Source organism: Haemaphysalis longicornis, unplaced genomic scaffold (genome assembly GCF_048455015.1).
Source record: "Haemaphysalis longicornis isolate Haplotype H1 unplaced genomic scaffold, Haemaphysalis longicornis Haplotype H1 scaffold_8, whole genome shotgun sequence".
Lineage (NCBI taxonomy): Eukaryota > Metazoa > Arthropoda > Arachnida > Ixodida > Ixodidae > Haemaphysalis > Haemaphysalis longicornis.
The window spans coordinates 152082929-152098728 of record NW_027526445.1 but is presented as its reverse complement, the minus strand read 5'-3'; the positions used below and the strand labels follow the sequence as shown (position 1 = coordinate 152098728).

The 15800-nt window shown below is 47.7% G+C and overlaps 1 protein-coding gene across 1 annotated transcript; it reads left to right on the top strand.

The window, feature by feature from the left end:
• Positions 1-410: 410 nt before the first annotated feature.
• On the top strand, positions 411-14615 carry LOC144150104 (barrier-to-autointegration factor-like). The gene is made up of 3 exons (XM_077681918.1): positions 411-607; positions 9341-9477; positions 14417-14615. Exons 2-3 carry the CDS (start codon positions 9352-9354, stop codon positions 14561-14563), a joined length of 273 nt encoding a protein of 90 aa, XP_077538044.1. The 5' UTR covers positions 411-607; positions 9341-9351; the 3' UTR covers positions 14564-14615.
• Positions 14616-15800: the final 1185 nt, after the last annotated feature.

The following is a 15800-nucleotide window of genomic DNA, read 5'->3' as shown; positions in this document are numbered from 1 at the left end:
TCGTGAAAAGGCACCAATCGTGCAAGGCCCTGTATCTGCGCAAGAACGCACAATTGGCATAAGTTCACATGTTTATCGTTATTGTAGTGTAAACAGAGATTATTGGCAGAGTAATAAAGCAGACAAAATTAAGAGGAGCGGTGTAGAAACGCTTACGAATGAGTAGACAATTCTCAGAATATGTGCACATTTTTTTCACGGTGGGCGGTGGCGTACCCTTTCTGCGTGCTAGTGTTGTCAGCAGCGAACCGCGCGCAGTTTAGATTCAATACGTTCTTCTTGAGAGATAAAAGAAGGGTGAGAGGATGGAGAGGGGACGCAGCGCACCAATCAGAAGGATGGAGGGGGAAGGGGAAGAGCGGAAGACGGGGGGACAAACCCAGTAACGTATCGCTGCCCGGAGCCGCCATTGGCGGTATTCCAGTGATGGCGTCAACCGGACAGACTATAAAATAGGCTACGTTGCAATACGAGACAACGTCCTCCCGACGACGCTGCAGTCCCCGCCATAGCGGAGTTCTTCAGAAGCACCACCCGCATCGATATACATTCGTGAAGCTCCACAGCCCATCGAGCTCCGTTGGTGACTCCCTCCTCTGCAGCTCCGGTAAGTTTGTTTGACCGCGTTCTGAACCAAAACTACGTGCGTCGACGGAAAGTGTGTCGACAAATCTCACGGCAAAGCCAACTTTCGGGTGAATGCCCAGCGGCTTCCAGTCTAATGTACGCATCTCGAGAAAAAAAAAAATCGTAGCAAAACGAGGTCGTTATGAAAGCTATATCATTATTTTGAGTTTCATGTACCTGTCGTAATCAGTCAGTTCAGAGTGAAGTTGCAAACTTTACAGAATTACCGGCTGCTATCAATACATGGTCGACTACGGGGGAAGTATGCTTACAGGGAATGGCCGTAACTCTTGTTTTAGAAAAAATATTCCGACAAAAAATTATGCGACAATAAACCTGCAAAGACTACTCTGATACTACGCTGAACTTTAGTTACATTTCATATTCAAGTTGTTTGTAGTGAAGCTATGAATACTGTGGGATTCCCGTCTGCTGTCAATGTACATTGAATTATACGGGAGGAAAAGAGACCTCACCATGTTGAACGCTGGTCCTTCCAAGTTTTATTTGACTAATTAACTAAAAAATATGCTCAAAGGCAACTAAAAAATATGCTCAAAGGCAAATTACAAACACTCGTGTTTTGTTTCGGGCACTGTTTTGGACTGCACCCGGTCAACGGAGTCACATACATCGTCGCTGGTAATTCTTCTTCACAGTATGGAATGGCGCTGCGTGATTTTTTTTTTTTTAATGCACTCATTGCGTCGGCCAGCGCGGACATTTAGCGCATTGTAAAAATTTTCTTCCCCTGAAGCGAAAAGAGTTAAAAATATTGGCTTATCGAGTTAACGGTCAACGATTTGCCGCAGCGTTCAGAGGGGTATACTGTAAACTACGAAACGCAGGTCGGCACCGAATAAAAATACAAAAATAAAAGTTTGTCGTGCGTATTCGTACCACGCGACTCGAGGGGTCTTGAAAACAGTTTGCCTCTGCATTGGAGAGGTAGGTGTATACGCACTCGGAGGCTAAACATGTAAGAATTACCATACCGGATTGACGTATACCTTCAGCGATGCTCGGCGGCACTGCGTCGACTTAGACGAGGACACAGTTTCTGAGCTTTCTCGCTTTCTTTAGAAAATTTTAACGATGGGCTGCTGAGAGAGCTATACCACGCCGTGGTGGATTATGCCGGTATGTCTAATAGCAAGGATTATGATTCAGCGCACGAGTCGCGAAACAGAACTGTAGGAGACGTAGGAGGAGACGCAAAACAAAGCTATAAGAGACATTCGAGACGCAAAACGAAACTATAGGGGACAAAAGACGGAAAACGAAACTATAGGAAACAGGAGACGCAAAGCTAAACTATAGGAGACATAGGAGGAGACGCAAAACAAAACTATAAGAGACATTTGAAACGCCAAACGAAACTATAGGGGACAGGACACGCAAAACGAAACTATAGGAATCCGGAGACGCAAAACGAAACTATAGGGGGCAGAAGATGCAAAACGAAACTATAGGAAACATAGGTGACGCAAAGCTAAACTATAGGAGACATAGGAGGAGACGCAAAACAAAACTATAAGAGACATTCGAAATGCCAAACGAAACTATAGGTGACAGGACACGCAAAACGAAACTATAGGAATCAGGAGACGCAAAACGAAACTATAGGGGGCAGAAGATGCAAAACGAAACTATAGGAAACGTAGGAGATGCAAAACGAAACTATAGAAGACGTATACGAGACGCAAAACAAAACTATAGAAGACAGGAGACGCAAAACGAAACTATAGGAGACATGCGAGAGGCAACACGAAACTATAAGAGACATCGCTGAGCGCGTAACATGCGACCCTATCACCCCCATCGCAAAGGGGAAGGTGCGGCTCTCCCCTCATGATTTATGTCGCACATTTCTTCATGTGATCTAGTTTTACTGAAAACCTGACACAGAATGCAGGGTATTGTTAATACACATCTTTGAAATAGTTTTTTTTTTTAATGCCTGGCTTGCTTTGTTGGCTGCGTTCAAAATATGCGTGCGGGTGTAACTATATGGGGTATTTCTACCTCAAGATAATACGGGCATAAGCTATATTACCTGCCTTATTTTTTATCCTATAAAAATTTGTCAAGGGACACAAAATAAATGACTTTCTCTTCCCTAATGGCGGCACTCGCTCAAGGAAGAAATTAATAAATGGTATGCAATTCCATTCCCGCAACCTTGACTACTTACTATAGGAGAAAGCAAAGTTTTAATCTGTCGCTAAAATCAGAGCATTGCTGTCACCTGTTCTGCTTGTAAACAAAATATTCGAGGACATGTGATCGTCATAAAATATTTCAGTTGCCAAAAATGCTCGGTTTTGTCAAAAAAAACTTGTTTTTAAATAGGCTAATTTATGCTTGTAATACTTGGTTTACGTTCGGACAGTGACGCTGTTGAGATCCCGGGAAAAATAAAACAAAGGGTTCGTGCTCCGACAAAGATATTTCGACATTTTTCAGTACACTCATTTTCTTGCTACTACACCTTGGTAAAGGGCAACTTTAAGGCGCTCTTTTACGTTTATGATGTGCGATTTGTAATGGGAACCGGGATGCCACGACAGCCGCATTTTTAGGGAGACGGAATCATAATTTACAGCTCGCGCCTGCGCCACATTTCGGTTCACATTAAACCGTACTACATCATACAGCTGTCAAAAGGGGTGCACTATTTTTACTGTTCCGTTTCTCTTAAAGTGCTGCAAACGCCGTAAAGCCGGAGCAATTGCAACTGCCACACACGGAAAACAGAAAGTCCGGTTAAAGATACGTTTTCAACATGCATAAACCCTGGTTGTTAACAATGTTGCGGAGATATGAAAAATCGTGCACCCCTCCGTCTAACGACATCGATGGTTGAATGCGAAGCTTTCTCGTGGTGGAGCCTTTGGTCAGCCAATCCTATATACACTGCGAGTATGCGCTGTACTCTAGAGGTACGCACCCCTTTTCTAGAGTACCCACAGCAACTCTCGGGTTTGCACTCCGTAGGCCTAACGTTTGGGCTTGGGGTGTACGGCGCTAATGGGTATACCTGCTGCTTGCCGAGCGCTTCGACGACGTCGAAGTATAGAGTAATCGAATAGACGCCGGCTTCATAACGCGAACGACCCAGGTACCATTCAGGCCGCGGGAAGCGTTTTTTTTTTTCTTTCACTTCACCCGCGATCATTCATCATCAGCATAAGAGAAAGTTGGCTTTCCTGCAGGGCACATTGGCGTGCAACGGCATGAGTGGGGACCCTAAAGCTGCGCTTTAAAGGAGCCATGAAGAGAAAATACAACTTCGTTTAATTTGAAAGAACTAGGATTAAGAGAAGAGAGAGAAGGCTCTTTATTGAAAAAGCAGAGAGTTTTGCCGGCGTTTGTGATCACCTACATGCTTCTCTGATAGGGGTCGGGGATGTAGGGAGAACAGGCCCTAGAGAGAGGTGGGCAGAAAAGAGAGAAAAAAAAAGAGAGAGAGAAAAAAACGAAGAAGCAAAAAAAAAAAACACTGACGTGGTTTGGCGGGCTTGGCGTACTATTTTTTAGATTGTGTTACAGAATTTACAATTTTGAAATGTGGCCTATGTCCTCCAAATAGGAAAACAAACTTTTTAGGGCCTGACGCTGCTTCGATGGGCTAGTCCATGGTCCTAAGATGGTCTTCAAAGTTACCGGCCCTTGATCTAGGCGTTCAATATCTTCAAAAAAACGGGATCTTGGTGCCAAGTAGGCCACACATTCTAATAAGATATGTTCGACGGTTTCTATGGAAGAACAGTTATCACAGTAAGGGTTGGTCGTCAGTCCGAGGCGAAAGAGGTAACTGTTGGTGTAGGCCGAGTTCAGTCGTAGGCGATGATATAATGTCTCCAGCCTACGAGGGAGCTCTCTAGGAAGTTTTGATGTCAAATCAGGGTCAATCGCGTGCAAAAATACTTCATTATTGGGTTCGTTGCTGCGCCATAGCCGGTTTCTTTCACTTACTGCAAAGCGATGGGCCATGGTGGAAGCGTCTGTTTTTGTAAAGTACACTTTGCGGTATTTGCGGTGGTTAAGGCCCATACGGGCCGCTTCATCGGCTTTTTGGTTTCCAATAATACCACTGTGGCCAGGTATCCATTGCCATTTTATAGTGTGTCCAGCAATGCAAGCGAGGTGGTGAAGGTAGGAGATATCGGCGGCTGCGGTATGGTGAGGGGAAGACCTGCTCCTCCTTGACAGAATTTGCAGAGCTGCCTTGGAGTCTGTAAATATACTCCACTGACGCGGCTGGTGGCGTAAGACGTCAACAATCGCTTCTTTAAGGGCATATAGCTCAGCCGCTGTAGATGATGTTGGTCGCTCCAGACGAAATGAAAACATTTCACCCGTAAGTGGCACGTACATTCCAGATGAAGAGCTTTGCGGGGATGACGATCCATCCGTAAATATGTGTGTTCTAGCCGAATGCATTTTATACATGTATTCTAGCACAATATGTAGTATTTCAGTATGGGACATTGTCTTCTTGGGGCCAATTCCAGGGATGCGACATTGAATCTGTGAAGGAGTAACGTTCCAAGGAGGGAAATTTCGAGGCATTATTGGTTTCGGCTGGTTTGGAATTAACAGGGGTATTCTGTCAATTGCTTGGGCGAATCCAGAGCTCGAGCAGCTTGAGGATACGCGACTTAAAAAGTGATTGCTTGAGTGAAGCCGATGCCTCAGGTGCACACGGAGAGTCTCCTGTTTTCTAATCACGTCAAAAGGCAAGCAACGTGCCTCCGCAAGGGTTCCGACGCTCGAAGATCCCTTCGGAAGCCCAAGACATATGCGTAAATTATTGTTCCTTGCTGCCTCAAGACTCTTCTTGCTTGTGTCTGATATACGTTGTAGGACTGGGAGGCTGTACCTAAGCGCACCGTCCCCATAACCGTTGTGCAGCATGACCATGGAATGACAATCGCTGCCCCAGCGCAAACCCGCAAAACATTTCAAAACCTGAGTGGCCAAAGAAATGCGGGCCCGTAACCGTTTAACCTCGGGTGACCAGGTCAAGTTGCGATCTATTAGAATTCCCAGAAATCTCTGAACTCGTGCATCTGAGAGTGCGCGGCCGCCTAGAATCAGAGGATAACGATCCATCTTTTTTCGTGTGAAGGCCATGGCTACACTCTTATCTGGGGACAGCTTAAGGCCACGGGCTGCGAGATAGCTAGAGATGTTATGGAGGGCTTTCTGTAGGCGCTGCTGCGTAGATCGTCGAGAACGTGAGGCATACCAGATACAGATGTAATCTGCATATAGTGTGATTTTCACTCCACGGGGCAGGACTCTCTTGAGTGAAATAAGGGCTAGGTTGAATAGCAGTGGACTTAATACAGCACCTTGTGGCACACCTTTTTCCACAGCGTAGTAAGATGTGGGGCCACTTGGAGTAGACATAAAAAGCTGCCGTCCATCAAGGTAGTCCGCTATCCATGAGTATATTCTGCCTCCGAGACCATGGTCTTCAAGAGCGGCAAGGATTGCTGCGTGAAATACCGAGTCGAAGGCAGCTTTGATGTCCAGGAAAATGGCGGTTGGTGTATAGCCGGAATTGAGTGACTCTTCAATAGAAGACACTAAAGCGATAATGTTATCTATCGAAGATCTGTTTTGACGGAAGCCATTCATTTCTTGAGGGAAAGTTTTCCTGCTCTCAAGATACCAGATCATCCTTGAATGTATCATTCTTTCCATTAACTTCCCAACACAACTGAGCAAAGCAATAGGCCGGAAAGATGCGTAACTTGTTGGCGCTTTCCCAGGTTTTAAAAGTGGTATTATTTTTGCAAGCTTCCACTCCGGAGGCACTTTCCCTCTTTGCCATATTGAATTATAAAATTCCAAAAGGCGCAGCTGAGAAGGCCGTGACAGATGAGCTATGGCCTCATAGCTGACGCCGTCATGGCCTGGTGTGGAGCGCTTATTCACATCGAAGATGGCCGAAGAAAGCTCATCAATTGTAAAAGAAAGGTCAAGGGCTGGTTCCGACACTCCAGAGTACGTAGAGCAAGACACACGCATAAGTCGTGGTGAAGGCGTTGATGACGTTGAGAGAAGTCTGCAATATTCCTCGGAGACTTCTTTTAAGGGTGCGTGCTCGTGCAGCGAGAGGGCAGTGAATGGATGTAGTTGCTGGCTACGTTTGCGCATTCCATTAAAAACACGCCATATGCGTGTCAAAGGTTGCCTCACATTCAACGAAGCACAGAAGCTCCTCCAACGTTGCTGACGTAGCTTGTTTAGGTGGCGCCTTACATGTCTTTGCGCTCGTCGGGAAGCTCGCAAGTCTTCCATACTTTTGGTTCGCAACGCCTTTCGCTCCGCTCGTCTTCGTATCGCACACAGCCTTTGATACTCGGGATCATTTTTTGGTATATCGCGGCGCTTGCTTAGGCTGCGGGTCGTTTCCCGCAAACAAGATGCAATCGTGTCGACGAGTTCGCCGTCACCAGTCTGAGCTGTCACACATCTACTAGTAGCGCTAGTAAATGCGTCCCAGTTCGTGCAGCTCACCTTCTCAAGGCGTCTTGATTGCGAAGCGTCAAGGGCGGTTATCAAAATTGGGTAATGATCACTTCCTCTTGTTTCTATGTCAGTGATCCATGTAAACCGCCCAGCAAACTGAGATGAAACGCATGACAGGTCAATGCAGCTGGTGACGTTCGGGGACTTGAGGTAAGTTATTATCGGCCGCCAACCTTTCACTTTTATATCCGCCTACCTCGAACCAGGCGCTGTTTTCGACGCTTCACGGCTAGACAATCTTATTAGAACTACTTCGGCACCCCACATACTTTGTGGTGATTTCAATGCCCATAATATACTATGGGGGAGCACGCACACAAACGCAAGATGGAGGAAACTGGCTGATCTGTTCATTAGCCATGGTGTTGAGCCATTGAATGACGGCAGTATAACTAGGATTAAGTATCTCACTCAGCTACATTAAAGCCACAAAAGATGTTTTTAACGAAAAAAAAGCAAGAAGCATTTAAAAACTTTCAAATTTTGCGCCGCAGTGACGTGTTATGAGCAAGAATGACGTCATACGGGCCAACAATAAAACAATTTTCAGTGCGTTAACTGCACGTTAGCATTCAAGTGATGCGGTCAAATGGAACTAGAGGCCCCATTACAGACGTCCAGTCATGTGTCGTCGCGACAGGTCAGTTGGGCGACCACCAATCGCACAAACAAGGTTCCATGACGTCAGAGAAAAGTTGCGGGAAATGGGCTAGGGGGTCGCGACTGCTTCACACGTTTTCTTTAATATCTCCGTTATTTGTTCGAGGATTGCGATGATATTGGTATCATTGTTATCGGGACTAAGCAGTCTTTCTAATAAACCCAGCTTGTATTTTGTCTTCATGGCTCCTTTAATAGCAATAATACGTCAGTGAACTCGGTAAAATGTTGATTTTCTAACAACTTTTTTTTTTTGTATTTGGGAGGGGGGTACAGGACGTGCAGTCTGCGGCGCCTCTCAATTTTGTACTTGCGGCTCAAATTGGGCGATTAGCTCCATTTGAAGACAGTCATCAGACCTCATCCCTGCCACAAGCATCCGCCGACATTTTCCCGAGGGGAAGAGGGGCAGGTGCACTGCCCCGAGAGTGTATCGTAGAGTCCGAAAGTACGAAACCATTGCCTTCGAAAAGAGAAAGAAAATGAATGCAATATCAATGTGCACGTGTATTGAAATACACACATAATGTGAGGGGGGGGTAAACGTCTGTGGGACGCGCGTTGGTGCTGCACTGGCTCACGCGTCTGACCTTGACCTTGGCTGACAGTTCAGGCCTCTTCAGCAGTATGCGCTGGGTCCCAGGGCGCAGACTTCTGCTAACACTCCAAACTTGATGGTATAGAGTGCCGGTTAGGGGATAGAAATTACAGGTGGCCGTGTATAGTGTGGGGTAGGGGGGTGAAGAATATCACGATAAGGACATATGGGTTGGTCTGCAGTCTTCAGAGGCTCTTAGCTGCTTTCCTGGATAACTAGCCGAGAGAGAGAGAGAGAGAGAGAGAGAGAGAGAGAGAGAGAGAGAGAGAGAGAGAGAGAGAGAGAGAGAGAAACTAATTGTGGGGTGGCTTCCTAGTCCGGGAGTCCATGGGCAGTCCTGGCTCTGTCCGTTCGGTCAACCAAGATAGCCGAAGAATATTGAGCCTGGTTACAGCTTCGACTTCAAGAGGGGGGAGGAGGAGGGGGGTGGCCTGACATTTTTGATACCTGGAGGAGAGGAGGGGAAAGAGCAAACAAAAGGGGCCACAAGCTCTGCCATGCCCACCATGAAATAACGACTACCGATGATTATTATTTTATTTTTATCTGAAATTCAAAACAGCGCAAAAAGACGGGACAAGAAACGACGACACACGGCGCCAGTTAGTATGCACCAGCTATCCGAAACCACCGTTACAACGCAGATTATTTTTATGCCGCTACTCGGCTCACTTTGCGGCTTAGATGTACGCACAATCACGACAATCAGAACGTTATGTAAATAACAGAATCATACCAAAGTTCTTTACTTTTAAGAACTCAAATAAATTCCTTGCTTTGGCCTTTTCTTGTTTTGCTGGTGGTTTTGCTTTTCCTCCGTTTTTGGTCACTCTTCACTTTTTGGGGAGACCTCCCTCCCCGCATCCTTGCCGAAATGAAATCCTTTCTCCCGCCCCACTTGCGGTGCAGCGAATCCAGCCATGTCGTCGACATCGAAGAAGCACCGAAACTTCGTCAGCGAGCCCATGAGAAGCAAGCGAGTCACGGAACTGGCCGGTATCGGAGAAGCCCTTGGCGAGCGGCTGCAAGACCGGGGATACGACAAGGTAATGATCAGAGTAGCGCATGCATTGCATGCAGCTATTCGGAAGTATGTACGGTATAAACACCCGTAATAACAATGTCCTAGGCCCAAAAAAAAAACCGATTGCGTTATAAGCGGTGCTTCGCTGAAAGCGAGAGAAACTTTCTCCCCCTGCAGTGTAAGTAGGACCATCAAAAAAAAAAAAAAAAAAAAGAACGCCGCGAGAATTCTAATAAGGCAAGAGTCAAGAGTTGTTATAACGTTGGTTGAACGCGTATACCATACCACTGTGCCCTTTGCATTTTTCTGAAAATTTTCACTGCAGGGTCCAGCACAGTGTAGTGCGCGAATAAAGCCCGTTCTACATGGGGGGAATTTCGCTTGCGAATTCGCAGCTGCGACGTCGCTCGTGCACCAAAACGATCTATTCTCGTTGCTGTGGCGAATTTTCGAATGCTTGGAAGAGTCGAACTTCTCTTGTGAGCGCCGCTTAGCATTTGGCAATATGTCGCAGCAGGGAAAATAGGAAAATAAACAGTTTCGCCGCATGGGCAGCGCCGCAACTGCGAATTCGCAGGCGAAATTCGCCCCATGTAGAACGGGCTTAAGATGCGCAAATACCGTTTCGTCGGAGATACTTTAGGCACCTCAGCAAAAAATTACTGCTCCGTGCACCTTGGAAAGCTGCTTAAAAGATTTTTTTCTCTCTTTGCCGAGTCTTGGCGTTTTAAGTGCAGAACACTTTAGGGGCCTGACTTGTCATCGTAGCTCGTCCGCCGTCACACTATCTCGCCACCGCAGTCAGTCACGTGGCGTCAAGCACCCAAACATTTGATTTTGATTGATTGTGGGGTTTTAACGCGCCGACGCAACGCAGGCGATGAGGCGCGCCGTAGTGGAGGGCTCCGGATTAATTTCGACCACCTGGGGATCTTTAACGTGCGCCGAAATCTGGTACACACGGGCGTTTACGCTTTTCGCCTCCATCAGAAAACCGGCCGCCGCGGCCGGGATTTGAACCCGCGTCCTTGGACTCAGCAGCACAACGCCATAGCCACTGAGCCACTGCCGCGGGTCGACGCACCCAAACAGAGGCTTCGAAATGATACCCGCTTGCCCCTCGATTCAGCCTTCCGGCCAAAAATTAAGATGCAACTTGAACAAGAGGTTTATATAGGCAGAACCGCTCGGAACTCTGCGAACCGCTGGCACTTGTTATAGACGGGGACCCCATTATTTAGCGCAAAGAAAACTGCAGGGACATTTGAGGCAACCGGTGGTCCCCGCGTCTGTTTAGGTAGGAATGCTCGTTGGGCTGGCTTTTACGATAGCAAGCGAAAAAAAGTGGCCGCCGAACAAAAAAAAAAAAAAAAAAAAACTCGCGTTCAAAACGACGCGTTCAAAATGTTGCAGAAATGCTACAGCATGCGCGAGATAAAATCAAGCACAAAAAATTCAGCGAAGCTAACAATCACGCGTAAGACTTGTAGGTAGCGAAGCTGTACGCAACCTTCACGACCATCACCATTGCAGCCCATTTGCGTCTTGTTCGCGGCCGCAACGCCCTTCACTCCATCTCTGTTGCTATAACGGCGAAGAAGAAGCGAACCGAAGAAGCAGAACGGACGAACGTAATGCGCGCACTTAAACTATACTCGGTTACAACTCAAGAACGGCACCACCTCATGTAGTGTATCACTCCGCCAAAGCGCCGGACCCGTGACGTCAGCGCGCGCGCGTTTTGAAAGGGGTTTGCTATGAATGCGTGATATCGTCTGCCTTGTATCACGCAGTTTGTTTGTCGTCACTGGAGTCGTTTATAAGCATATTAAGTCCAAAAAATCACGGGAACGGCTCACGCCATGTTCAAAATATTCCCAGTAACGCCCTACTTGCGCCGCGCGGAGAAACATCCGGCTACGGTGATAAGGCACAGCGGCAACTTCCGGTGCAGTTCTTGAGTTGTCACCGAAGGTGCAACGTGTACCCTGTCACGCGTTCTGTGTCAAGCAGGGGGCGTGATTCCTCTCCCCACTGCCACAGCCGAGTGAATAAGACGTTTGACTACAGAAAACAAGTTGGGTTTGTGGCTCTATTAGCATACGCAATCATGCTTCAACGTTAAGCTGACGCTGTTCAATTTGCGTGGTTTCCGGCAGGGGCCATTGGCCGGCGGGGAAGCGGACTCGCAGCTGTAGGCTACTCGTGCAAGATCGCTATTGACGGTTTATGGGAAGTGTGACGGTTATGGGATGGCTTATGGGACGGGTTCAGGGAAGTGAGGGATCGCATGTAGGCGGCGTGATTGTGCGATATGGTGTAAATTTGTGACAAAAACTGCAGATTAGGTGGCGGAGATTGGCTTCCGTTGCTTGAGAAGCAGTGCGGGCATTTATGTGCCCGCACAGGGACGTACTATATAGTCTAAAAGTTTCAGTGGCGTAGCTGGGGTTGGTGATGTATTTGTTGATTAAGATTTCTGCAGATCTGAGGAGCTCGGGAACAAACGTGGGAAAGTCACGTGCGATTTTTGCGGCGAGTTTTCTTTTACCTAATGAATTGAATCGATGAAGAAGCCGCATAGGTCGTAGCTCGTGCAGCTTCGGCGCGAAACTCAAAATGAGAGCAGCGCATTATGCATACGGCTGTCTCTTTCTGGCGCCATAGGCGGAATACGGAGTTGGTGGGGCGGGTTGAGTCAGACGTAGGTTATGCGGTGTGTGTGCCTATGTTCCATGAGGTCGGCTGCTGTAATGACATCAGCGCACTCGATCTTGAGCTGCGCTCCGTAGCCGGCGAGACGACTCCGGCCTTCTAGCTAGGTGGACGGCTGGCCGCATCTTGTCGTGTCCCTGAAAGGGGCCATGAAGAGAAAACACAAGTTTGGTTCATTCGAAAGATTGCCTCGTTAGAACCATAACGACACCACTTATAACGCAAACTTCGCTCAAATAAGCTACATAATTAGGAAAAAAGGAAATGACCATGCGACCCACCAGCTCATTTTCTGCAACAGAACCTATGATGTCACTTGAGAATGCTCTGCGATTGGCGGAGGCCGGCAAAAGCAAACGCATGTTAGGCAGGGCTTACAGTTTGCATAGCGAGCTAAATGCCCGTGAAACATACTGCACATTCTTTTTATGACAAAGAACGGTGGAGTAAACGGTTGAAGTTCCGAACGAACACGCAAGCGTGTATGCCAATGCGTACGAAACTACCGTTGGCCGAGCTCGACATCTCGCCGTTGCCACCGTCGCGCAGACGAATTTTCGGGTTCAAGGCTCTTCGGGGCCAACGAACCGTCCCAGCACGCACAGCCGCGACCTTGCTTGGTATCGTAATCCCTTCACAGGAGGTTGGCCGTCATATCGCCAACCAGCAAAGGTAAAAATAGAAACAAGGGGAGTAAGGAACACAGAGCAGCAACGAGATAGTGCCACTCGTCGCACAGGTTTCGGTATGGAGGTCGTGTTGGCTTGCTGCTATCGTTACGAGCTCGTTTACAGTTTACAACCACTGAAAACTTCAGTTTGTTCGAGTACTTTACAATGAAATTTCGTTGCTGTGTTTTGAAATGTCCATGTAGTACGGGCCAATCGTCGAGGGAGTGCGACAACCCCGCCGGTGAGATCTCCTTTCATGTGCTGCCCAACGACGAACCTCGGCGAAGCAAGTGGCTACGTTTTGTGAACTTTGCAAACGGAGGAGAAAGAGAGCTAAAGGAAGTACGAGTGTGCTCGCTTCATTTCCGAGGAAGTGATTACGGCAGGGACCCGGACATGCTGGCGCTCGTCGCCGACTTCGTCAAAGCGCTCTGACCTTGGGGAAAAAAATTGCCGTACACACCGCGCATTGACGCTCGAATCTTTCTGGTCGGAGCAGAGAGCTCGAGCGAACGGCTTTCCATACACGACACCGGACAACTGGCATAAGCGATACTGCTACTGAAATTGAAAATACGGCACATACGTACCAGTCTGTATTCGTCCGTCGCGACGGGGCTGACGAGGCAGCGGTGCCGACGGCTGGGCGTTCGTCTGTTGTGGCTATCGCGGAATGGTCGCTTTCCCGTCCGCCGCGTATCCCACAACTCTTGCCGCTCGTGCACTTGGAAGCATTGAGCGTTCAAGTGGTGTGAGGTTGTTAAATGCAAGCCCGAGCTCCTCGTCGAGAGTTTTGTTCTCCGGATCAGGCGATTCCATGACTAAGGCTGCGGGTGCACTAGGTTTTACTAGTATTTTTTAAAAGGCCGCCGTCTCGGTCGACTCCCGCGTGTGGGTGCTATATGGAATCGACATACTAAGTATCTGTTTCATGGACCGGCTCATGTGACGCCATTGTTCACGTGACGAAATGTGCAATTTTAGCGGGAAATTTCTTTTGGCTTAAATTGCCTTATTTCTCAGTGAATAAAGCATCATTTGCTTCCGGGAAAGCGCTTGGGGTACTATGAAACACCTAATCTTTCGAATAAAACAAACTTTTGTTTTCTCTTCATGGCTCCTTGAAGGAGGTATACACCCCTTATGGGCTGGCGCTGTCGGCGTCTCATGTCGCCATTGTTTCATCTAGTCACGGTACTGAAACACCGAGACACTCGTTTTCCAACGCATCGCGCTAGAACGCTTTGTGCATCAAAGACACGAGACTTCTACAGCAAAGCTGTATACCTCTACCCCCCAACGGTTTCATCTCCGTTGGCAAAAACGCCCAGGCGCCAAAACTACACTTATACACTGCATTCTTCGTCCCTCCCCAGGTTTCACGTTAGCGGAGATAGCCCGGGATTTTTTTTTTCCTGCGTGAACTCCGTGTGGTTGTTATCTTATAACTGACATTACTGCCAATTGTTAGAGTCGGTCGGTCGTTTTGCCGCAACACCCCACTCGCACACCTCCATTTCCTTGTACTGCGCAAAACAAACCAGTTAATCTGCGTTATTTCGTTTTTGTTTTCAGGCATCCAACGTCCTTGGGCAGTACTTGGTTTTACGGCAAGACAGGACCAGATTTGTCGATTGGATGAGGGCAACGACCGGTGCCAACACCAGGCAGGCGAATGGCTGCTACCAGTGCCTGGATGACTGGAGCCGAGAGTACTTGTAAACCGAAAAGGAAATAAAGTGCAATGCAGATCGCTGCAGTTATGAAACTGTCACGATGAAAGATTCAGTACATTAGGGACAACAAGTTATACAATACTCCCAGCCCTGTAATCGCCACACAACATAACTTGCGTAGACTAAATCGACCAATGCCATCTACAAGAACAAACTACGGCCGGCAACACACAGGTTATCAAATCCCCTCCTTATTGAACAAAGTTCAGAAACAGATTAATTTTCGCCAACGGTTGTCAAAAACAGAGATTAAAAATGTCCTGTTAGAGGAGTTGATTGCATATACACCATTTTCCTTGCTAGAGGTGGGCGCCGCCATTTGCTTTTTCTGACCGGACCGCTAGCGCCGTCTATGAAGCGACCGCCGAAACCTCCGCGCTGGGCTGTTAAGTGCTCCGTTCTTTCCGCGCGTCTGCTCGGTACCCGTGCATTACCGAGTGAACCGTAGTGGTTTGGCGTTAAGTTAGCGGTTGCAGTGCTTGTGTGTATGTGTGTGTTCTGTTTTGTTTTCATCATCTGCGTACGGATTTTAGGTCCTAATGTGATGCCAGAGTGGAAAATGCCGACTCCGGCTGTTGCAAGCAGTAGTAGCAGTGTGGTGGTGGTGCCGCTGGTGCTCCGCAGTTCCGCGATGCAAACGTTCCGGTATGGTCCCGACTGACATTGAAATCGATATCGGGGAGTAAATACGTGTTTTCAATGCCACCGTGCTTGTTATGTTCACCGATTAGTCATGTTTACGGAAGCGCGGACGTCGAATGCGGAGCGCGCACAGCATATGTGGGTCACGGTGATCCGTGCTCGCGATGGACTTTCGACGAGGCGATTGCTACGCTGTTGACATTGCAATGCAATATAATCTTTCTTAACTAGACTTATGAAGGTTACTGACAAAGCGAAGTTACCTGGGCGGAAAAATAACACGACCGCACAACCAGTCAACTTACTATTCTATGGTTGAGCAGAAGGGTCAAAGTTCGGGCGAGTTAGTATTGGTTGATCATGATTGACCTAACTCTGCGCAGCGCATGTGGCTTTTCGCTCGGAGCCCACCTTTGTAAAACCGCTGCTTGCACCACAAATGCTTTACGCGAGCAGCAGTAACTGTTTTGTAATTGTAATACTTTAGATGTCGTGCCAACGCAAAAGGAGTAGAAGCTTTTCCTTTGACTGCGTTGTGAACAGGTTGAGTTATTTTCCAAATGCAGCGCTCACGCGTATCT